Raw genomic sequence first — 25,307 nt, forward strand, 5'->3', positions numbered from 1 at the left:
TGTACAGATAGAAAAAAATAATATAGATTAATTATTATCTGATTATAAGTATTTTGTTAACTATCTTAATATTTGTGATTTTCAATATATGATATAGAAGAAAAATGAAAACAATAGCAAAGGAAAAGAAAAGGAAAGAATAAATATGCTTTTTTTTAATGTGTTTGGATGAAAAATTTTAATAGTAATTTAATTTTTTTTATGAATTTTAAATATTTTGAGGTGAAATATTTTGTTTAGATAGAAAATTTATAAAGAATTTAAAATTTATGTATTTATAAAAATCTTTAAAATTATAGAATTTCAAATTCTTCTAAATAGTAAGAATTTGAAATTTTTTTTTCTATTTCCTTTTTTTATTTTTTAAAATCGACATAAAAAATAAAAATAAATTTTTAATCATTAAATATTTAATTTTAAAATTATTAAATATTATTTAATATTTATTTTTAAATTATTAAATATTTAAAAATTAGTTAATATTTAATTTGATGTTAAAAATTTAATATATATATATATATATATATTTATATATATGTTTAAAATTAATTTTACTTACGGTGAAAATCAAATTGTCGTATTCAAATTATGAATGTAAAGTTTAAAAAATTTAAATTGATTTAGTCAAATAAAATATTTAATAAATGATAAAAATTAAAATTAAAATAATTAAGATTTTAAAATTTTTATAAATTCTTCGGCCAACAAATTGCTTGAATTTCAAATCAAAATATTTTATTTTTAAATGAAATTAATTAATATATTACTAATACTATCATGGAAATTATCGGTTGGTTTGTGATAGTATTAGTAGGAGGGCTAGGAGTCTTATTAGTTAGTGTGTGTTTGTTTTTACTCTGTCAACTTAGACATGATTTGGAGAAACAACTATTAATCATTTTTTGTGCGTTATGACATAAAAATGTTAAAAAACGTGGATCACAGAGGTAACCAAACAAGCACTTAATCTTTTTGTCAAGTCAATCGCAGTCAACGTCTTTTTCCTTAACGCGTTTTGTTCCTTCTTTTTTGATTTTTGGAGATTGAACTTCACATCTTACTCATGAACTACACCCTTTGGTTCATTGTGGCCAACTGTATTATATTAAATAATTAAGAGAAATGTTATTAATATATTATTTTTTACTAGTTGAAATTTTGTAAAATCCTCTTTTTTGTTTAATGATATTTTTTTTGATCCATTTTTGTTTAATGAAATTTACTGATAGTTTTATAATTTTAAAATTTTTAAATAATAATAATTTTTTGTTAAATATTTTATATAATGATATTAATAAAAAACTAAACTTAGATGATTTAATAAAAATATATTTCCAAATGCTAATTACTTAATTACCGATGATTTTATAAAATCGTCATCTTAATATATTACCTTATCAATAATAACACTAGAAATATAATTAAAAATATAAAAGTGAATACTTTATAAAATTAGAAATTAAGAAAAGTTTTATAAAATTATAGGGTGCATTCAAAAATTATGAATCTGAAAGATATGTGTAGATAAATAATATTTTAAATCGTTGTATTACAACTTTATTTTTCAAAACAATGTGAAATATGAGTTGCTAGCATTACTTTTAAATTATCTGTAAACCAAGAATCCTATATATACTTATATCATTGGAAGCAAACTAATTCACATTCATTTCAAAATGGGTTATAGATACTTCATGAGTTTCTTGTTGGCTTTATGCCTCTCTTGTCCTCACAACGTTTTGGTTGCTCAAAATTTGCCATACAAAGCTGTGAATCTAGGAAACTGGCTGGTTACTGAGGGGTGGATGCAAGAACCCTCTCTGTTTGATGGAATTGTCAACAAAGATCTCTTGGTATTATTACTCTCTAAGAATGAATTCACTTCATTTTGATGGAATTTTAGTTATCATTTCACAAATTAAACACCATGCATCATTTTCTTTCTTTGTCTTCTTGAGTAAAATTATGGTTTGCAATTAACTTGCATAAATAATTCTCAAGTCTTCAAATTAAGAAGTTCAGAGTTGTGTTGTATCCGTAAGGGAAGTTATATCATGATGGTACCTTTTTATCTTTTTCAGTTAATAGACAAGTTTTTGATATTTGGTCATTTCAGGATGGAACTCAAGTGCAACTTAAGTCAACAAAGTTTAACAAGTATCTCGCCTCTGAAGATGGGGGTGGAACTGCTGTTGTGGCCAACCGTGATTCAGCTTCAGGTTGGGAAACATTCAAGGTACTTATGTGATTTCAATTGCAAGCATCTAACTTCAATTATGATAAATTTTTAATTATGTGTATTTGGAATCACATTTACTTGCCTAATTGTTTGTTCCTACGCAGCTTTGGAGGGTCAGTTACTCATCCTTCAATTTGAGAGTGTTCAACAAGCAATTTGTGGGGCTAGAAAATCAAGGGAGTGGAAACAAAATTGTGGCAGTTGCAAACTCACCTAGCGAGCCAGAAACATTTGAGATTATAAGGAATAATGACGACCCCTTCAAAATTCGAATCAAAGCATCAAACGGTCTGTTTTTACAGGTACATCTTACACTACTTTGAATCTTAAACACATCTCTATAAGGTTAAAAAAGTAATTCTTGTTACTTGGAAGCCTTAATACTTTTGTTTTGTCAAAGATTCAATGCTAACTAGTGATATGCCTAAAATAGTATATGAATGAGGAGTAACACTCACTTTAAGAACTAAATTTGGAGTTGAGTTAGTCTTAAATCTAAATTTCAAGGTGTTATCAAAGTCAATACTAATAATTGTTGTTTGACTTATTAAATCATCAACATATGTTTGATTCTTAGCACGAGGTATCTTACATTAATTAGTGATATGACCAAATCAGTATATAAAATAAATAGCAAACCCTCAAACCATGAACTAATTTATGTTTTTTACAATTTTACATAGGGTGAATGGCAATTCTCTGTCAACCCTTAGATATATAAATACTTAGAAATGTCAATTCTCATGATAACAAATACTATTCACATCAGCATTTTTCTGTCCTAAACAAAATGAATTTGCTTTTGTATAACTTTGGACAGAATAGTTAAAAGTTAAAACAATTATATTTAGGTCCCTAATTGTTTCTTTTCATTATATTGGGTATTGTGTATGTGAAGGTTCAATCGGAGACATCAGTGACTGCAGATTATGAAGGCACAAATTGGGATGAAAGTGACCCATCAGTCTTTCGTATGAATATTGTTCCAAACACCGCCTTACAAGGAGAGTACCAACTTACTAATGGTTATGGTCCTGAAAGAGCTCCTCAAATCATGAGGGTGAGAAATATTAGAAACTTTTAATGACAAACCATCATGGACTTGCCTCAATTCATTGCTAGAATTCCAACATTATCTTCATACTCTGGCTTTGTAGGATCACTGGAGTACATACATAACTGAAGATGATTTCAGATTCATGTCAGAGAATGGCTTAAATGCTGTGAGAATACCTGTTGGATGGTGGATAGCTAAAGATCCAAACCCACCTAAGCCTTTTGTTGGAGGATCATTGGCAGCATTGGACAATGCTTTCATTTGGGCACAGTAAGTATGCTTATTGGAATTGTGGCCCAAATAATATTATAATATACCAATTCCTTTTTTAGTTCCTTTGAATTTTTTTGGTCAGATAGATTTGGTTCCTATATTTTTTTAATCCCTGTTATTGTTCAATGATGATGCAGCTAGCAAATGTATATTTGAGAACATGCCTAATGTTTTCTAAAAATTAAAATAAAATCTTTCAACATAAGAGGGACTTATATAAAAAGTTTACAATTTTGTAAAAACTAAAAATATAACTTTAAGGACTATAACCGGAAATTTTTTTTGTAGAAAACAAAATTGACGAAAAAAATCATAGGAATTAAAGTTTAAAACCATAAAATAAGTATACCACAGAAACATATTTAAGCCTTAATATGCAACAATTGTGCAACATTTAATTTAGCTCCAATCCATCAATGTTTCGTTATTTACCATTCATGTGCTATTTAATTTTATAACTTGCAGAAACCATGGGATTAAAGTGATCATAGACTTGCATGCAGTAGAAGGTTCACAGAATGGCAATGACCACAGTGGCACAAGAGATGGATATACAGAATGGGGAGATTCATACATACCAAACACAGTCCACGTCATAGACTTCTTAGCAGAAAGGTATTTTTTACTTCTTTAAGAATGGTCCCTTCATGTGTATATTTTTAAGACATAGTGAGTAGTTAAATTATTACTTGAAAGATAATGTCTGGTCATGTTAGTCCCTAAATGAGAAATTATATATGTGGTTTCCAAATTTGAATTTAATTGTCAAAATAGTTCCTGAATGATTACTCCACCAATCAAATTAGTCTGGGATTCATGAGATGATAACTGATTTGAGTGAAGAAGTGCACATATATATATTCAAGAATCTTAGCTTAAACATTATTTTCAACATGTGGGGACTAACATAATCGACTATATTTTTGTCAGCATGAGAATATATATATATATATATATATATATGACTTGCTATGGTTTAAGAATTGGTATCTATATACTTGAATTTGTTGACACTTGACAGATATGGTAACAGACCAAACTTAGGGGGCATAGAGCTGATGAACGAGCCACTTGGTGTGAATCTAGAGAGCCTAAAGAAGTATTACAAGGAAGCATATGATGCTGTGAGAAAGCACAATCCAAATGCTTATATCATCATGTCAAACCCTTTGGATGCAGATTCTAAAGTGCTTCTCTCATTTGTGGAAGGCTTTGACAATGTAGTCATTGATGTGCATTACTACAATCTTTATTCAAGTAAATTCAGCAACATGAATGTTCAACAAAATGTTGAATACATAAAAAATGAACGAGCTTCAGATCTTAAGGGTGTCTCCTCCTCAAATGCTCATAGTTTTGTTGGTAAAATCCAAATCCTAACCAAAGATTTAAAAAATTGTTGTCTTACATATATATTGAGAATGGCATTATGATTTTTATTGGTAGGGGAGTGGACTGGTGAGTGGAGCATAAATGGTGCGACTAAAGAAGATTACCAAAGTTATGCCAAAGCACAATTGGAAGTGTACTCTCGTGCAACTTTTGGATGGGCCTATTGGGCCTACAAGTGTAGGTATGGCCATTGGAGCCTCAAATGGATGATTGAAAACGGTTACATTAAGCTCTAGATTTTGGATCAAACTAACCTCTAGATTTATTGTGGACCCAAAATGGAGCTTTGGGTTTTTCTTTTGTTGAATAAAAGGGGCCTAAGTCCACAGGTTTAGCGAAAAAGAACATTTTGTTTTACATTTTTCTCTTGCATTTTGTTTTACTTTTTGTTCTGTTTTCCTATCTCCCCTTGTTTGTTGTCTTTCCCCAGAATTTATTTCAATGGAGGACCCTCTATTTTTAAGCATCTTTTTCACTTATCATTATGGTTACTTTGGATGAAGAGTACAATAGAGAGAAAATAAACAAGAGATATGAAAATAGTAAACAAAAAAAAAATTTGTGTTATTTAGATGGACAGAAAGGGGAAAAAAAGAAGTGATTTTTTTTTCTATACTATTTTGTTTAGTTGAATGGAAGAAAAAATTAAAAATAAATAAATTATATAAAAAATTAACGCACAATTTAAATCTTATGTTATTATTTTTTGTTTACATAAAAGGTCCATTTAATTTTTTAGAAAACAAAAACAGACGTGAAAAAGCTTCTCCATCCCCTATTTCATCTCATTTGAGGAGAGAATTATTCCTAATTTTCATAAAGGAAATTAAAAAAAATAAAGAATTTTTCCTAAGTTTAAATTACTTTTGAACATTGTTTTAAAAAATTATATTAGTTTTATAATGTTACTTTTTGTGTTCAATAATGACATACATATATAAAATGATAGACTATTTTAGTACTTATTTTAAAACTAAAATAAATAAAAATTGAATTAAATTTTGTGCATGATACAATTAGTAACATTAGTATCATTATATATCCGAATTAATATAATTTTTCTTAGTTAGTTATTCAATCGAATCATACTTTTATTTTTTAAATTACTTAAACAATACTACATTCATTTGCAAATAATATTAAGTATAAAAATGTTTATACGTTAGCATTAAAACAATTTGTTATTAATTAAAAATTGTTATCCACAGAAAATTATAGCCCAATACACGTTAGGTGTAGTGATTGATTAGGTGTAGGGGTAGTGACCAAGGAATGTATTGGGTGCGGTGATTGATTCTATTAATTGAGAACTCTCCACATGAAAATTTTGTTCTACTTAATTATCCCAAATGTATCATGTTTTTTGTGATTCTATTACCTGTTTTTTGTGAGAAGAGTCAGTTGTCCTTCCTTTGTAAACCATTTGCTATAAGGTTCAAAATCTCCATAAAAAAACTATTGCTAGCTACTTCAGCAACATTGCATTACATTGTAGGACACTAGTGACATGCTCTCTTAAACTGAAGAATTTTGTATTGCTTGAATGAATGAATCAAAGAACTATGACTAAACATCATTGTATGCAAATTCAGGACTTCATGTAAATGGGATTTCGGTGAGAATTTTTATGAGATTTCCATGGTTTAATTTTCCTCTTGTTTGAGAATAATTCCATTTTGGTTTTGACAGGTCTTCTAGGGGGTTGCTTGCTTTAATTTTTCTCGTGTTAGTCAGGTGCGTTCAACTTCCAATGAAGGATAACTGTACTTTTATTTTTCCTCCATCTTCATTTTGTGTTCAACTTCCAATGAAGGATATACCGTATGGTGGCCGACTAGGCCGAACACCCGAACCCGCAAGTAATCGGACCGAACACCCGAACCCGTAGATGGTGAGGCCGATCATCCTAGCCAACCGACTACTTATAAACGAGCGAAACGTATCGGTGTGGTCGGCCAATATCAGTGCCCCTGCCAGGCTGGTTACGGATAGTTTAATTAGCGTAATACACTGGATTAGCCCCCTAATTTTCCGGGGCCCAATCCTTAATCACGGCCCAATAGGAACACCTATAAATAGAGCCCTAACGAGGTATGTAACTAACTTTCAACTACCACATTTATTACGCCGAGAACTAACTTGAGCGTCGGAGTGTCTTTGCAGGCACCTCCCACCTTGCTTCGGATTACTCGGACAAGAACGAGAAGATCAAGACTTAAGACCCGACCCGCTACGACTAAGATAATTGGAGTGTGTATCCTAACACAGGAACAAAGGATAACTGTGCTTTTGATCCCTTTTTCAATCAAATATACATTGCTCGAGAGTCTACAATCAATTTCTTATCTAAAATATATTAAACTTTGAAAATTGTTTCCAAAACATATGTTTTAAAAACCAAAAAAGAAACATGAATAGTTGGGAGATGTTTTCTCATCCTCTTTTTTTAATTTCTTGAAGCATTTTATTCAAGTATTTTGTAGATAAACTTTAAGAAAACAAAAATAAGCTCAGGGGACAAATAAATTTCAAAAATAGGGAACTGTTTTTGAAAATAGTAATCAAACCAGCCCCTAATAGTTCGGTCAATACTTCTTTACATCATCTTAAACTTTTTTGTGTTTGCATGTTTAACTTTTTCCTTCTTATTGCTAGGGTGATCAAGCTGGCTGCTGGTTATTACAAATAATTTGACATGCAAGCATAATGCCTACCCTACCTAAGTTAGCATAATGCCTACCCTACCTAAGATTCAAATTCACTCTGAGCTGTGGGAGCATATAAACAGATCTGTGTTTTCTTCTATGCCTTTCTTCATTCAAATATCTTTCACATGAATGTCTTCTTCATTTAAGCTAGTTGCTTGTTTTGAGATTCATGAGATGTGGAGTTCTAGTTTCTCTCACAATATGATTACAGTGATTTAAACCTGGTAAACAGTAAACTGGATTATCTCTTTTATCTTATAATCAGCTTTTCACGTCTTGTACTTGTTAATTTTGGAGTCGAAATATTATAACTTAAATATAATTTTAACCCCTCAAATATTAAGTAAATTTATTTTTTTCTTCAAATTTAAAATTATTTTGTTGTCTCTTAAGATCATGAGTGGTATAATTGACAATGAAAGACTGTGATAATTATATAACATTAGTTAGATTTTTATAATATTTCACTAACGATAATACTGATAAATAAATTTTGTCTGAGAGATTCAATAATAAGTAAATTTTATAGACAAACTCACTCATGACATTTGAGCAATGATACTAAAATAAGATTTTTTTAAAAAAATTATAAAGATTAAAAGGATTAAATTTTGAAGAGCAAAAGCACATTTATCTTAAATTTAAAAAATTAAAAATATATTCAAGCCAAATATTATTTATTGAACAATTTAGCCAATGTTCATTTCAGAAACCAGAAATTTGTCATGTTTCTTGGTGAATTGAGAGATACATGTGTTGTGCTATGGGCATTTCATAATGATTGGACACATGAAACAAAGGAATCATCTCTTAATTTTCTATTCAATTAATGGTCACTAATTTTTTTCCAACTAAAATTGGCCTTTGTATTTAAAAAGGCTCCAAGAGGTGCCCCTCCTAATGTTGTAGTACGCAATATGCATATCCTGAAGAGGAGTTTCATCAGCTTTTATTGGAAAGGTAATATATAAATACTTCTCAAGGTTCTGTTTATACTTTTGATCATAGGTGTAGGGAGCATCGTATTGTAATGTGAAACTTACACATATCCACTCTTGGGATATAACAAACAAGTCTCACATTGATAAAATAAGAGAAAAAATAACAATTTATAAAACATATATATACTTCAATATTAAAGAGGTCTTTTGGGTAATAATTAAAAGTAAAATCGTGAAGGCTTAGACTCAAAGCAGATAATATTTCATTATTGTGGAGTATGTTTGTGTGATAACCTTAAAATATCCCTTCAGACAAATACCATAAAATAACACTATCAGTGGTATCAGAGCCGCAATGTAACAACTCTCATAACTCATAACATATTTTTTTTACCATGAAAGGTTAGATTTCTTGTTTGAGGGGAGGATTGTTGGGATACAAACAAGTCTCACATCGATAAAATAAGAGGAAAAAATAATAACTTATAAAACACATACATACTCCAATGTTAGAGAGACCTTTTAGATAATGACCAAAAGTAAAACTGTGAGAACTTAGGCCCAAAGCGGATAATATCTTATCATTGTGAAGTATGTTTATCTAATAACCCTCATAAAATATCCTCTCAGATAAATACCATAAAATAATCCCATCACACACAACCAATGGTGACTTTGCTTGTAAACTTTAAATTGTCCTGGTATATATTATATTCTTTTGCTCATTTGCTGCCAAACTTTTCTCAAAATTAAGAAGGTTCTTGCTTTGTTAATCCCATCGTGTTTGTTTTCAGAATCAATTTATTTATTTTAAAACAAATATTTTTTTTGAAGCAAATGAACTTAACTCATTTCATTAATGATAAGAGATGCAATACATGGAGGAATAAAATTGAAAAAGTGGTGACTAGCGGAAGATCTAGCCACCCTTGCTAAAGTGTGGGCGACCCGATTGGCTTGTCTCCTAATAAACCTAACCTGAAGGTTTTGATGGGAACGTAACAGGGATCTACATTGATTTATAATGATCCCATATTCTGAGTGAAGAACCTGCGTGCTGTTGAGATGATCCGCTACTTGCTTGCAGTCCGTTTCCACACAGACATTATCGTATGGAGAATGGATGAGATATTGGATTGCTTCCAACATAGCTGCTGCTTCTGCCTGATGGGGTGGTGGTAGGCCATGCTTCCATCCGGATATGGCAGTCTGGAATAATCCTCTTGTATCGCGGACACAAATACCGAACCCAAAGGTAGAGGAATCGTTGAAGAGCGCCGCATCAACATTGCACGTGAAAGTGTCGGCTGGAGGTTTGGTCCATCTGTGGTTCACTACGGGGGAGGCAGTTTGCACCAAGTTCCTGTGTGCAGATCGCCATGCATGGAAATGTTGTTCCGTTAGCTGGATTAAGGTTTTTGGGGGAGGGGCACCCTCCTTCCATACTTTGTCATTTCTCCGCCGCCAGATACACCAAAGCATGAGGGTGAACGATGTTAAATCAGAACCTGTTAAGTGACCCAGCAGTTTCCACGTGGTGTCGATGAAGCTGATGCCTTGCTCTACTATATGGGCGATCCGCGGCCAACATCCTGAGTCTATTCATATGGATAAGGCGGCTGGGCAGCTATAGAAGAGGTGCCATTCGTTCTCTTGGTTTGCAGAACAATGGGGGCAAGAAGACGTGCATGGGACGCCTTTCTGTTGTAGGTTCAGGCGCGTGGGAATGCAACCTCTCAATAGTCGCCAGAGGAAAATCTGTGTTGAGTGAGGGATCTTCAAGCTCCAAAGTTTCATCCAGTCACCCTGCACTCTCAATGTATTGTTGGAGATGACATGTTCCATGAGATGGTGATATGCTGTGCGTACCGAGTAGGAGCCATTGGTGGTGAGCCTCCAAGTTAAAGAATCTGGGCGTGAGGGGTTCAACAGTGGTATAGATAGGATGGATTGAGCATCTTGATGATTGAAGAGAGTTTGAACTCGATGTGAATCCCACTTGTGAAGAGTGCGGTCAATGAGGTCGTGGACAGTGAGGGATTCGTATCCTTGAGGGGCTGTTGAGGTAACATACGAGCTATGTGAGTTGCGGGGCCATGGATCCTTCCAAATGTTAATAGAAGATCCGTTCCCTATACACCACCTGGCACCTTGCCTGACTAGAACCTGTGAAGCGTGGATGCTTCTCCAAATAAAACTTGGGTTGTGGCCCAGGCGGGCACCCAAGAAGTCCCCTTGAGGGAAGTATCTAGCTTTGAAGATCCGTGTAAATAGAGCATCTGGGTTGGACTGTAGATTCCACCCTTGCTTCCCAAGCATAGCCAAGTTAAAACCATGGGTTTCCGTCACCTCCATGGTTTTAAAACAAATATTAAAAATTATGCAAATATCTTATAATCAGAATTGTAAGAAATGCAATAAATGCAAAATAATAATATATAATAATGGATAATAAAACCTGGCAAATTAAGCCTACATTCGACCCTACGGTAGATTTTATATTAAAAAAGTGAAAAAAAAAATTATATTTACAATCACTAAACTTACAACTCAATTAAAATTTGAAAATAAAAATAATATTGTCTCTCACTATGTTTTTCTTTCTCTCTCTATGTTCTTTTTTGTTATTGGAATGAATTTACAAAGAAGTTAATTGGTGCTGTTTATATAGATACATAGAAGCCTAATTTGATTCTTTTCCTAGTTTTTTACTAAAATTTTTCTTTTATTAATTTTATTTACTTTACTTTAATTAAAAGAACGACATATACTCATTTAGTTTTGAGTAGTGTTTTGATTATTATCATCAATCTCGTATTTAAAGATCTAATTTCAATTTATCTTCGTACCTTGATTAATACAACAATCTCATTACGTATTATATTCTTGTAGGTCAACTAAAGTTGAACACAATTTCAATTTGTTTGATAGTTGATTATGTGTTTTGTTATAGAATGAAATAGTGAGAATCCTTTTTCTAATTCTTTGACTCATTAATTGTTTTATAATTGTCATTAATTTTAATCAAATTTATTTCTCTTATCTAAAAATTGAACTTAAAATATAACTAAATTTAATACGATTTATAATGATAAGTTACTCAATATATAGAATTGAATACAATTTAATACATGTATGTGGAACTTTTGAGTTCAAATGATAATAGGTGTGATTATATTTTTTTTAATAATTATGATATTCACTATTAAAAATAATAATTAATTTGTGTCAAAGATCGTAAATTGCAAGTAGATATTTTTCTCCTAAAATCAAAATTTAAAATTTCAACAACTTGTCTAATCATCATATATTAAAATCTAACAAATTACTTTGTAATAATATTTAAGTGGTGTCATATTACTTTTATTGTAATAGAATGCAATGTGAAATAATCCATTACCTTATTGCATATTATATATGAAAAATGGAATCTATTAAACAGATACAACTACTCTCAACTTGATAAATTGAAATAAAAAAATCAATCTCTTTGAGAACTGTACACAATGGGTTGATTGGTTTCTCAAATTTAATATTGTTAGGTATAAACCCTAAATCCCGAACTCTTTAACTAGAATAAGTTGACATATGACCATGTAGACTTATTCCATGTTTCATTGATCCATGCCTTTACTTAAAAGGAATTGATGAAGTTGTCCATCTTGTAGTCTTGTTTCTTACTCTGTCAAACATCCTTGTTGTTACTCTATGTTGGTGCCTTCTTTTATCTATATCTATATATATATATATACATATATATATATATATATATATATTCATTTATGTACAAAACTTCAGGGATGGAATTTCTGAAGAGAGGTGGGAATTATAACACTCCAAATTTTCTAAAATTATTATAAGGATATTTTGATTAATTAAAGGAGATGTATAAAATATTTTAGAGGCTTTTGATAATTATGAGTATTTTTAATTAAATAATAAATATTTACAAAAATTATCTTATATAATATTTATTGGAGAAATGTGTTTTATGATATTTTAATATATATATATATATATATATATTGTTAATTACTATTATTGTATTTTTTTTATAATTATTTGGATTGGTTTTAATAATTGTTTTAATTGTTTTATATGTATAGGAATATATTATAAGATTTTATAATTAAATGATTTATATATTTTATTAAGTGAGGTAAGGGTTTTGTAATTGGAATTAAAAAGATTTAACTATTGGTTAGCAAAGAGTTAAGGTTTTAAGAAGGAGGTTATGATAGTTCTTTTATTTTTATGTTTCTCTTTTCTTTTCACGTTTATGCTATAAATAATTGGGAGAAGAACTAGAAACTATATATTGGAGAACACCTTGGAGATTTGTGCCCTATTCATCGAGGTCTTCAAGCCTTGTTTATTGAAGTAATGAGGAAGTGAGTAGTCTTACTATAGACGTGGAATGTATGTTGGGTAGTGAGATTGCCCTCCCAATCCCTTCTATATGTTACTTGTATCGTGTGAAAGGAGTTTTCCCAATTGATTGCATTATGTGTTTTTGGCATTCCGTATGATTCCTTATTATTTTATTTGATATTGTGTAGTTGTATATGTCTTTAATTTTGTGATTGAACCTGTAATTGTGAAGTTTGGAGTGTCTGCAGGTTTTAGTGAAAACCCAAAATGGTTATTGTGTGAGTAGTCAATAGGATATGTAATTAGAATGTGAAATTGAGGTTGAATTTGAGTAATTGATCATATAATAGAGTGATATTAACCTTTAATTGTGATTTTTATTGATTGGTTTGGAGTTTTAGGGTTTAGGCTTGTATTTTTTGATTTTCACATAGTTTGCAGGTATCCCATGAACTAATTAATATTGTGATGGGTGTCAAATCATTTCGTGCCAAGCATGACTTTAGCCACGTTGGGAGCAGATACTCCTGAGAGGGTGTTGTCCTCTTTGTGTTGGGTGCAATAAATGTTGCATATTGGGCATGATACTATTAGGATTAGGTTTTCTAATCTTCATATGAGTTGTAGTCCTGGATGTTAGCTTTTGAATGCCATTGGAATCACCTAAAAGTTAAACTGTCAGATTTAGGTTAAAATGTGACAATTTTGTATTTTTTTTAAATAGTAATGACATAATTAGTTCTTGAGGTCAATATAAAAGTTTGGAATAATTGTCTTAGATTTCTAATAAAATTAAAATCAACTTGATAACATATATATAGATCTAGAGAAGGTGTTTGGACCACACAATGTCTTAGAAGATTAGATCTAGAGAGGGTGAGGGCATGGTTCAAAGAAACCAATATGAATAGGACCACAAACTAATTTTGGATTTTAGCACAAATTAAAGGACTTACTATTGGTCTATTTGGATAAATTTTTTCATAAACACTTTTAAGATAGAAAAATAGAAAGAAAAATCAAAATAAGCTTCTCCACAAGCTAAAACTAGCTTTTGTGTGGCTTAAAAATAAGATTTTGGAAGAGTTAATAAGAGAAAGTTTCCGCAAATTAGCTTATGGAAAAACATTTTATTTTCTTCCTATTTTTTTTCTCTTAGAAGTTCTTCTTGAGAAATTTTTGTATCAAGTCCTAAGTCAGTTGCTCAATTATGCTTTTAACCAACATAGAAATCACATTATATGTCACCACTCTAAATTCTATGACAAGTGATTTGGAACCGACATAAAAATCTGTCAGTGAAATAATATTTTACACTAGTGTCAATTAAGTTTAGTAAGTTAATTTAGGATTGAAGTGACATAATGTATACATTTTACAAAATTTAGTGACAAATTATTAGAAAGTAATAAAGAATAAGTAAGTCATGATTAGGGTCACCTCACTCCATATATAGTTTTTTTTTTTTTTTTTTGCTTTATAATGCATGTGATTGTTGTTCCTTTTTTTCTTGTCTTAGTTGAATCAGAAAATAGAACTTTATTTGCACAACAAAACCTCCTAAATTATGTGAGATATACAAAACTAGTAGTTTGGGTTGGATGTAGAAAATTGTCTCTCTACAAGTAAATGATTTTGGAGTTTAATCAGTAAACAAAGTTCAAATGTGCTTTTAATCAGAATAATATGATGGCTTTTTATTTCATTAATATTGGATAAGTTAAGCATAAACTAAAATAGATTTTTGGTCCTTTAGTTTAATTTTTAGTTCGGTTTCTAAATTTAAAAGTTTCCACTTTATTTTCGTGTAAAGTATTTTTGTTTGACCAAGTTGATCATTCTATCAATTTATTATATTAATTAATTTGGTCAGCTTAATGACACGTGACAAATTGTGAAAGATATCATATCAACCAAAATTTACACTATTAGTACGAAAACAAATTTGACAAAATAACTAATTAGGTTAATATATAGAAACCCTTTGAGATACTAAAGTAAAACTTTTAAAATTTTAAAACCAAATTAAAACAAAACAAAAAATGTAGGACCAGCTTGGCATAGTATATGAATTTCATTTGATTAAAACCGTGTGAATCTTAGTAGTTCAGTTTTTTTTTTTTCCATACAGATGCTTTGAACTTTAGTCCTTTTAGATAGTCATTGTTCCGGATTTTCCAATTTCCTCCATACAAGTTGATTAAACTATGATTTATTGATCCAGTACTTGGTTCCAATGCAAGTTGTGTTGTTACGGTCATGGTTTTGAAATTCAATAATTTCATGGTTGTATTATTATAAAACCAACTTGCATTCAAATTCATTGTACTCATTGTCACGGTTTTCCCAATTCTACATACAAGTTGATTAAAGTATGATATATTGATCGACTTAGTGTCAAGGCAAGTTGGCTAGTTGTTATAGTCATGATTGTTTTGAAGTTCGATGATTCCGTGGCTGTATTATTATTATAAAACCAACATGCATTATTTGGATGTATAGGAAATCTTTGCGTGAAGTTATTAGGAATTAAGACTGTAAGATAGAAAAACACAAACGATTGGTTCATTAGAACGAAGAGTTTCAAGATTAAATACTACATTTTGAGTTTTTTATTCTACTTAATATATGAGAATTTTAACATTGACATTCTTAAAAGAGTCAACGACTCAACATCTACATTAACTTTTACTCTATTTGTCCTTATCCGATGATAGTTTTTTTCCTTTTCACAGTTAAATTTATTTATCACTAATTCATGAGAACACCAATTATGATGACATAGGTATGTGAGAAGAGTTTAACCCAAAATACTAGTATAGTGAAAGAGTCGCATAATTAAGTATCATAGTGAACTTCATATTCTATCCGACATGAGACTCCTAACAACAGTAATCAAGTTGTATTTAATTATTAAAAAGTATAACCATACTTTAAGCATAGGATAACTTTGCATTTAAAAAATAACAGAACTCTTCCGACATAATCCAATTGTTCAAATTTTTTAAGCGATATTTTCATACATAATATTTATCTTTTGCCCACAGAAATCCATATATGTAACCAATCCTCTATTTATACTTTAGCTTACAACCTTTGGTAGCAATACTAATTCCTCAAGTTCATTCCAAATGCCTATCATGCCATACAAAGCTGTGAATCTAGGAAACTGGCTGGTTGTGGAGGGATGGATGCAAGAGCCCTCTCTCTTTGACGGAATTGTCAACAAAGATCTCTTGGTATTATTACTCTCAAAGAATTCACTTCATTTAGATTATGGAATTTTAGTTATCATTTCACAAAGCACCATGCATCATTTTTAATGGTTAGCAATTAATGTGCATAAATAATTTCCAAAGTCTTCAAATTAAGAAGTTCTAAAGTTATATTCATGAGGGAAATAATATCATGGTACCTTTATCTTTTTTCAGATAATAGACAAGTTTTTGATATTTGGTCATTTCAGGATGGAACTCAAGTGCAACTTAAGTCCACAAAGTTTAACAAGTATCTCGCTTCTGAAGATGGGGGTGGAACTACAGTTGTGGCCAACCGTGATGTAGCTTCTGGTTGGGAAACATTCAAGGTACTTATGTAACTTCAACTGCAAGAATCTAACGCCAATGATGATAACATTTTATGTGCATTAGGAATCACCTTCACTTAGGCCAATTATTTGTTCATATGCAGCTGTGGAGGGTCAGTGACTCATCCTTCAATTTAAGAGTATTCAACAAGCAATTTGTGGGGCTGGAAAATCAAGGCAGTGGAAACAAAATTGTGGCAGTTTCAAACTCACCTAGCAAACCAGAAACATTTGAGATTGTAAGGAATAGTGATGACCCCTTCAAAGTTCGAATCAAAGCATCAAATGGTCTGTTTTTACAGGTTAGACATGCTCCATCTTCGTATTATTGATATTGGAAAATCTTGCATCGAACGTTAAATCTTAAACAGATCTCTAAATTAAAGGTTAAAAAGTAATTCTATTTATTTGAAGCCTTAAAATACTTTTGGTTTGTTAGACATTCCACATTTACTAGTTACTAAAATAATATATAAATAGGACAATTTTCATCACATAAGATATTAGAGACTATCTTTATAACTATTATTAATTTATGGGACCACTCACATGTCATGTCATTGAAACCAGAGCAGTGTGTTGAATCTCACATTGTTTAATAATATGGTTAAAATAATGTGAGGATTGCACGTTAGCTTTTTTGGGATTAATTTAGTCCTAAAACCAAATGTTAAGATGCCGAGATATATAATAATTAGAATTGCCAATCCATCGACCACGACAATTCTCTTGATAGCAAATACATCTCACCTCAGCATTTTTCTGTCATGAATAAGATGGAGTTTTTGTTTTTGATTAACATTGGACAAATTAATGGAAACAATTATTAGTTAGGCAACCAAATCTTTTTCTTATTATATCGTGTATGTGAAGGTTCAATCGGAGACATCAGTGACTGCAAATTATGTAGGCACAAATTGGAATGAAAGTGACCCATCAGTCTTTCGTATGAATATTGTACCAAACACCACCTTACAAGGAGAGTACCAGCTTACTAATGGTTATGGTCCTGATAGAGCTCCTCAAGTCATGAGGGTGAGAAATATCAGAAACTTTTAATGATAAACCATCTTGGACTTGCCTCAATTCATTGCTAGAATTCCAACATTATCTTCATACTCTGGCTTTGTAGGATCACTGGAGTACATACATAACTGAAGATGATTTCAGATTCATGTCAGAGAATGGCTTAAATGCTGTGAGAATACCTGTTGGATGGTGGATAGCTAAAGATCCAAACCCGCCAAAGCCTTTTGTTGGAGGATCATTGGCAGCATTGGACAATGCTTTCATTTGGGCACAGTAAGTTGAGAATTTATAATATGGTACAAGATCATGTAGTCCCCTCCATTTGGCATGTTATTAACTCTTTCTTATAAATTGAAAAATGTAATTATATATGTCATGTAGAGATTGACCAAGACCATGTAGTCTTGTAGTATACAATAATTTCTCCGGTGAATATGTTAGTTTAATGTTATATAACCATTTTGCAGCATTTAATTCAGCTCTAAATTACCAACGTTGCATTGCAAATCATGTACTCTTTGTAACTTGCAGAAACCATGGGATTCATGTGATCATAGACTTGCATGCAGCTGAAGGTTCACAAAATGGCAATGACCACAGTGGCACAAGAGATGGCTATACAGAATGGGGAGATCCATACATACCAAACACGGTCCAAGTCATAGACTTCTTAGCAGAAAGGTTTTTTCACTTCTAAAGAAAAGTCCCTTTGTATATATATATATATATATTAAACATAAAGTTGATTTATTACTTGAAAGATAATGTCTGGTCATGTTACGTCCCTAAATGATAGAAATTATATGTGGTGTCTATATGCATTTAATTAATTGTCAAAGATAGTTACTAAGTGTGTATTCCATCAATCAAATTAGTCTCTGAATTTGAGTGAAGAAATGCATAGATATTCAAAAATCTTAGCTTTAGGCATTTTTTTCATCATCCAGGGACTAATATAAATGACAGTATATTTTTATCAGCATGAGGATATATGACCTGCTATAGTTTAAGAACTGATATTTTTATACTTGAATTTGTTGATAGATATGGTAACAGACCAAACTTAGGAGGAATAGAGCTGTTGAATGAGCCACGAGGTGTGAATCTAGAGAGCCTAAAGAAATATTACAAGCAAGCTTATGATGCTGTGAGGAAGCACAACCCAAATGCTTATGTGATCATGTCAAACCCATTGGATGCAGATTCTAAAGTGCTTCTCTCATTTGTGGAAGGCTTTGACAATGTAGTCATTGATGTGCATTACTACAATCTTTTTTGGAGTAATTTCAACAACATGAATGTTCAGCAAAATATTGACTTCATAAGAAATGATCGAGCCTCTGATCTTAGCGGCGTCTCTTCCACAAAAGCTCTTAGTTTTGTAGGTAAATGCCTAATCCTAACCTATAGTATAGTCCTATACATTTTTATGAAAAAAAAATACTAATTTTGTGGATAGTTTATTTCTTTCACAGAATTTAATTAACCACTTTTAATAGGATTTTTTTTTTAATTACATTTTTTCTATTTACAAAACTTAAACTCGTAATTTTTTTTTAAGGGAATGGAGTCTAATATCTTTCAAAAGTAACTAATTAGGTTAAACAATCACTATTTCTTTTATTCATTTTGTTTTTTTATTCATAAACAATCACTGATTTTAGGTTGTAACTTAATTCATCAGGTTGTAAAACAATCACTAATTTGATTTCAGTGTAGGGATTTCTTTTTTAAAAATAAATACTTAATCACCTAATAATCTAGAAATAGTTTAGTAAATATTTGATTGGCATGTTATAAAAAAAATTCAAAAAAAAAAACGTAACGTACTAATCTTATTCTATTTTATATCTAGTGTATATTGAAAACAAGAGTGAGGCATAGGATTCAAAATATGGTAATATTATAGCTAACCTAAAATGATGAATCAAAGAAAATAAAACATAATAAATTCTTTTAATGAATGTTTAAAAAACATTTAAAAAAAATATATGAATAATCAACATATTAAACAAGTAGGAGAATGAATTAAGTCTTTTGACTTGATGATATTAAGATTTATCTTGAGACATGTGATAATCTATATGATTGTCAACTTTAAGATATTATATGGAATTTGTAAACCATGTTTATAGAACACAACAAACAAGAGAAGAATAAATAAAAAGGCATTGTAAAAATATTTAAAATTGTTCTCTGACTTCTTTATATATATATTATTTTTTGACAGGAGAGTGGACTGGTGAGTGGAGCATAAATGGTGCGACCAAAGAAGATTATCAAAATTATGCCAAAGCACAATTGGATGTGTATTCTCGTGCAACTTTTGGATGGGCCTATTGGGCCTACAAGTGTAAGTTCGGCCATTGGAGCCTCAAGTGGATGATTGAAAATGGTTACATAAATTTGATACCTGAACTGGATCCTGCTATTAAGGCATATTTGGATGTGAAGCTAACACCTTGCATACAAAAAATGGATGCAATGGCTGCTTCCATTGAACGAATAGAGAGTATGTTGAAGACTTTGCTTGAAGAACAACAAAAGCAATAATCAAGCCAACACTTTTAAATAGGGTATAAATGGGTCAAATTATTCATCAACTATTGCTCTTAGTTCATCAATTACTTATTATATGTATGTGTGCCCTTTTAATAATGTTGTGAATTGTGTTGTGAGTTTGTACATGGACTTGTGTGATATTTATTTTATGAAAACAGATTTATATAATTTACTAGCAACTTACAAACACTCATAATTGTGGTTGGGTTGTGCTTTTCTTTTATTATTAATATTGTGGATATTTTATATATAGACTTAATTTTAGTGTTTTCATATTTTTTTATTATTAAATTTTGATACATTTGGTGGCAAGTTTGGTTTATTAATAAATTCAATTTTTTCTTCATAAAATAAAATAAAAATTGTTATCTCTTCAAAATAAAAAATAAAAGTTAAATTAATTTTGAAGTTTTTTTTTCAATAGTCAATAAGATATGATTTTTTATTTATTCAATCATGGAAAAATTATAGTTAAAAAATTTAACTCCACATATCACATTTGAAGCACATTTCTCTATTAGTAGATAATTATCTAATATTAACATGATTATTAAATATTGTATTCATAAAGTTAAAAAAAATAATTTTAAAAAAAATCATAAAAGTAAAGAATAATAAGTTATAAATGAGTTAAACAAATCAAGTTCAAACATAATTTCTTTTAACGAATTAAACTCACACTTTTAATTAGATTTAATTAAATAAATAAATCAAATTTAAGTAATTAATTTTTTCATAAATCAAATCTAAACTTTTCAACAACTTAACCTAACTCAAATCATTTACACATTAGCTCTTTATCTCTGCCGCAAAACCCTCTTCCTCATCTTCTATCTTATGATTTTTATGACAATGATGGATATTTTATATATATATATATATATGAGGAGGGTTCAAACGATACCAGTGTAACTTTTACTAAGTGTTACACCGCTCAATAACTTTATATTAATTTTGAATTTTGAAAATCTAACCGTTAGATTGAAAGTTCATATCTCTTAGATCATATATATCAAATTTTGTTAAATTTGAACAACAACTTGAAGGTAATCAAACTGTTCATATTTTAGTGTATTTTGAAATGAATATATTACGTCAATTTTGTTTTATGAGAATGAAGTATCAAATCATTTTGGATTAATATAAAATTTTGTATATATGATCTAAGAGATATGAACTTTCAATCTAACGGTTGGATTTTTAAAATTTACATTTAATATAAAGTTATTAAGCGGTGTAACACTTAGTAAAAGTTACACCGGTGTCGTTTAAACCCTCCTCTATATATATATATATATATATATATATATAGGCGCATGATCAATTTTTCCGATGCCATGCATATTTTCTTTTATGCTCTGATGTCATAGTTGTTTTTATGTCACATATTATGCATTCCTTAATGTTTTTCATAAGTTGTGATAAAACCAGAAATGTATAACACTATTAGATAGTTAAATTCATTATGAGTCCAAAAGATACCCACATCTATTATTTTGTAACCATCGACTTAGGGGAAGTTCGCGTATTACTTTACAAGTTATTATAATCTTTTAAAAATAAAATGTTAATAATTTTTGTCACCTAAAAATACAGAGATTGTTGGAATAAAAACGTATGAAGTGTCTAATTTTTAAGATTTTGATATATTAAACAAATAAAGATATGTTGAATAACTATCTTAACCATTTTTATTTTTATGAGAAAGCTTGAAGAGCCAAGAAGAATACTTTTATAAATAATAATCGTAATTGATTAAGTAACAAATATTGGTTGATTCTAATTGGTTTTGATGTTTCAAGGTAATATTATGACAATTCAAATAAGTTTTTCTTTAATTAATTATTCAATTAAATTTTTTTATTTATCTGAAAATACTCACAAATTTTATCAATAATATTAAGTATGAAAATATTTATTAGTTAACATTAAAATAAATTTATTAATTAAAAACATTATTTAGAAAGAAAGAAAAAACACAAAATATATGTGCAGGGTTTTTCACTCTAAAACTCCCTTAAGAATATTTTTCTTATAATAATTTTTTATACATATACTAAAAACATTAGGTGATGCAGATATTTCTATTAGTTGTCTGCATTTGTGTGATCAATGGAGGAGTGATAAGGTGGTTTGGTGGCGAAGGGGTGGTCCTGGGTCTGGAGGAATAAGGATGGTCGGAGGTTCGAACTCTCGTGACCCAACTAACATAACTTACTAATTACTAATATTTGCCGATCTAAAAAAAAAATAAAAATAAAAATAAATAAGGGAATTATAAGTTAAGACTCGTGTCGTTGCAATCTAACTTCACGTCAATAAACCTATATCAACATTCTATTTTCACATCATCATTTATGTTGAATATTCAATTAATAGAAATTTACTAAAAAAAATAATTGAAAAAATTAAATTAGGTATTTTAAAATTTGAAAATTAAAAAGTTAAATCAAGGACCAAAATGATCCAACTATTATATTTCAAAATTAAAAGTGTGATTAAACCTATACCATGAAAATATTCTTTTTAAGCTGATGGCTGGCACTAGTCCACAAAGATGAGGAAGATTTCGTCAGTATGGGTGGCTCTTGAAATTAGGGGTATAAAAAAATTCAAATTAATGTGAATCATCCAATTTATATTAAAAAATTAGATCTGTTTTAGAAAAAAAATTAAACTGATCCACTTTAAATTATCCAATCTATTTTTATAAAATGAATCAATTTGATTTGATTTGATTTAAAAAAAATTGATCTATACATGAATAAAAAATGAATAATTATACCACATAAAATCGATCCAATTTTAAAAAAATTAATCCATATTTTAAAAAAAGTCAAACCAGTTTATTTTATAAAAAATAAATCGGTTAACTAATCACCGATCAATTCGGTTCGATATAAATTTTTCAAAAATCCGACCCTTATTTAAAATCATTTATAATGAAAAGAACCCTTCAATTGGAAATGGAAAATGGTCTCTTACCAGCATGGTCACGCCTTGTCTGGCCAATGCATTAAACTTAGGCATGCAATGCAACTTGACACTATGTGTGAACAAAAATGTGTCTTTATCAAAATATAAAATGTGTGAAAACACTAGGGAAGAACAAGGCACGGGTTGGGACAGAACTAATAAAGAAAAAAATAGAAATAAAAATTCAACCAAGAGTGATTAAAGTAAAACCAAAAAAAAAAAGTAACGAAAAAAAAAATAGATAGTAAAGAGAAGAGAAGTTGAACCAAAAAGATAATTTTTAAAAATAAGATTTATTTTAAAAAAAAATTAATTAAAAGGTATGTAGAAAACAATTTTAAAAATAAGAGAGAATGAAAATATATTTATTAAAAAAGGGAGGTATATATAATTTTATTTTCTGTTTTTAGTGTTGTATGTAACATGCAATTTGGGCTTTTAACAAATATATCATATTAACTATAGTGAAAAATATTTTTTAGGTATTAATGTGGTTTTGCTTTTTCGAATCATCTTCTTTTAAATTTTAAAATGTGGTCCATTTTCTAAAAGTTGATGTCGGGTCACCAACAGAAAATGATGTGTTAAATAAAAAAAATGTGACAAATATATACTTGAAAAGGGAGAATCATCTAATCCTTATTGAGGTTTCAAGTAAATAATAATTGCTAACCCAATGGATTTTTTTATGAAATGAAGAAAACATTATCAGCTTATGAAAAAAACTGCTCTTCTTTAATAAGTAATGTATTTTGGTATAAATTTATTTTTCTGTCACACGTGTAACATTGTTAAAAAAAAAAAAAAAAAAAAAACCCAGAACGGGCCGTTCCCAAACTGGAACGGGCCGTTCCAAGCTACTGAATTGAACTACATATTGTAGTTGAGAACGGGCCGTTCTGGAAAGGAGGACGGGCCGTTCTGGGAAGGAGAACGGACCGTTCTGGAAGGAGAACGGGCCGTTCTGGAGGGAGAACAGGCCGTTCAGGATGAGTCCCGGAACGGACCGTTCTGATTTCAGAACGGGCCGTTCTGGGCGTGAATTTTGTGCGTGATTTGGGAGTTCGGAACGGGCCGTTCCGAACTCGGTACGGGCCGTTCTGGGCCAATCCGAAAGTCTATAAATAGGGGGTTGGGGGCCTTCAGGAGTTTTGGAGTTTTTAGAGAGAAGTTTTAGAGAGAAGGTCTCTAGGTCAGTGAGCTCCTTTCTCTCCCAAATTTCTCTGTTTGACTCCTTTTCTCCTCTAGATCACTAACTCCTTCAGACAATTCTTGAAATTCATATTAGAAAGCTTGCTTTGGGAGGATTGAAGTTCCGGGTTGAGTTTTGGAAAGGAATTCTTTTTCGTCACAGTTGTTGGCCATTCTTAGCCAACCTTCAGGTAAGGGAAGCTAGAATGTTTGTTGTGTAGGTTGCATGTGAGTTTAGAAACTCAATAGGTGCGTGAATGTTGAGAATCCATAGATGATTGAAGAAAATCTCATCTTTTGGGGTTTTGAGAGGATTTTGATGATTTTGATGCATAGGTTGGATGCATGTGAGATTTGAGTTTATTTTGAGTTGTATGGAGCCTATGTATTGTGTTTTGTGTTTGCATGGGGCTGGATTTGTGTTGGTCCCTACGGTTAGAATCTAGAAGGGGGGGTTGAATAGATTCTATGTTATTTTTCCTTTTCTTGTTTGCTTTCTAAATCTTTACCAAACAAATCTTGATTTAAAACAAACCTTTAAACATAAAAGGTAATTCAGAGTTATAAATGCACAGCTTATCCAACAAGATTTGAATAACAAGATATGTAAAGATTGAATTTATCAATTACCAAGAATCTTTAAAGTTCAGTTTCTGCAGATAATGTTTTTCTTCATACAACATTAATCAAGAAACTTATACAGAATGTAAAGAGTGTAAGGGTTAAGAAAATCATGCACCAAGATATATACTGGTTCAGCCATCCAAAGGCCTACATCCAGTTTCAGATTTAGATACACCTCTAAATCCAGTCAAATCCACTATTGATATTCTTTACAAGCACCCTGCACAAGCAATATCCAATCAATGAATTTAACAAGCAAATCTTGACACCTACAAGATTAACAAACCATTTCTTGACTCCACAAGAAACATATAACCCAAGAATATTGATCCCACAATATCCTACTTGAGAAAAACCT

The 25,307-nt window shown here is 30.3% G+C and overlaps 3 protein-coding genes across 4 annotated transcripts; 2 read left to right on the top strand and 1 right to left on the bottom strand.

The window, feature by feature from the left end:
* Positions 1-1,649: 1,649 nt before the first annotated feature.
* Positions 1,650-5,427, top strand: LOC109793038 (putative glucan 1,3-beta-glucosidase A). 2 transcript variants are annotated; one of them, XM_029270284.2, is made up of 8 exons: positions 1,650-1,853; positions 2,117-2,236; positions 2,344-2,541; positions 3,138-3,299; positions 3,397-3,566; positions 4,035-4,184; positions 4,603-4,931; positions 5,016-5,427. In XM_029270284.2, the coding sequence occupies exons 1-8, from the start codon at positions 1,677-1,679 to the stop codon at positions 5,195-5,197; spliced, it is 1,488 nt and encodes a 495-aa protein (XP_029126117.2). In that variant the 5' UTR covers positions 1,650-1,676; the 3' UTR covers positions 5,198-5,427. The 2 variants fall into 2 exon arrangements, with proteins under 2 accessions (XP_029126117.2, XP_020208097.2); XM_020352508.3 differs by having other exon boundaries at positions 1,652-1,853; positions 4,591-4,931.
* Positions 5,428-9,453: 4,026 nt separating this feature from the next.
* On the bottom strand, positions 9,454-10,216 carry LOC145952737 (uncharacterized). Its single transcript, XM_083065690.1, has 2 exons — positions 10,119-10,216; positions 9,454-9,973 (listed from the first exon to the last, which is right to left on the bottom strand). Exons 1-2 carry the CDS (start codon positions 10,214-10,216, stop codon positions 9,454-9,456), a joined length of 618 nt encoding a protein of 205 aa, XP_082921816.1.
* Positions 10,217-16,060: 5,844 nt separating this feature from the next.
* Positions 16,061-20,347, top strand: LOC109793919 (putative glucan 1,3-beta-glucosidase A). The gene is made up of 8 exons (XM_020353389.3): positions 16,061-16,220; positions 16,448-16,567; positions 16,672-16,869; positions 17,441-17,602; positions 17,700-17,869; positions 18,128-18,277; positions 18,641-18,981; positions 19,827-20,347. The coding sequence occupies exons 1-8, from the start codon at positions 16,113-16,115 to the stop codon at positions 20,147-20,149; spliced, it is 1,572 nt and encodes a 523-aa protein (XP_020208978.1). The 5' UTR covers positions 16,061-16,112; the 3' UTR covers positions 20,150-20,347.
* The last annotated feature ends 4,960 nt before the right edge of the window (positions 20,348-25,307 follow it).

This window comes from Cajanus cajan, chromosome 10, assembly GCF_000230855.2.
Source record: "Cajanus cajan strain Asha chromosome 10, NIPB_CcT2T_4, whole genome shotgun sequence".
Lineage (NCBI taxonomy): Eukaryota > Viridiplantae > Streptophyta > Magnoliopsida > Fabales > Fabaceae > Cajanus > Cajanus cajan.

Bases quoted from the DNA above. Each gene is read 5' to 3' on its own strand.
- LOC145952737 (XM_083065690.1), bottom strand. From the start codon at position 10,216: ATGAATAGACTCAGGATGTTGGCCGCGGATCGCCCATATAGTAGAGCA. The intron at 9,974-10,118 runs GTTCTGATTTAA...ATCTGCACACAG, and splicing joins ACTGCTGGGTCACTTAACAG to GAACTTGGTGCAAACTGCCT.
- LOC109793038 (XM_020352508.3), top strand. From the start codon at position 1,677: ATGGGTTATAGATACTTCATGAGTTTCTTGTTGGCTTTATGCCTCTCT. The intron at 2,237-2,343 runs GTACTTATGTGA...GTTCCTACGCAG, and splicing joins CAGGTTGGGAAACATTCAAG to CTTTGGAGGGTCAGTTACTC. The intron at 3,300-3,396 runs GTGAGAAATATT...CTGGCTTTGTAG, and splicing joins GAGCTCCTCAAATCATGAGG to GATCACTGGAGTACATACAT.
- LOC109793919 (XM_020353389.3), top strand. From the start codon at position 16,113: ATGCCTATCATGCCATACAAAGCTGTGAATCTAGGAAACTGGCTGGTT. The intron at 16,568-16,671 runs GTACTTATGTAA...GTTCATATGCAG, and splicing joins CTGGTTGGGAAACATTCAAG to CTGTGGAGGGTCAGTGACTC. The intron at 18,278-18,640 runs GTTTTTTCACTT...ATTTGTTGATAG, and splicing joins ATAGACTTCTTAGCAGAAAG to ATATGGTAACAGACCAAACT.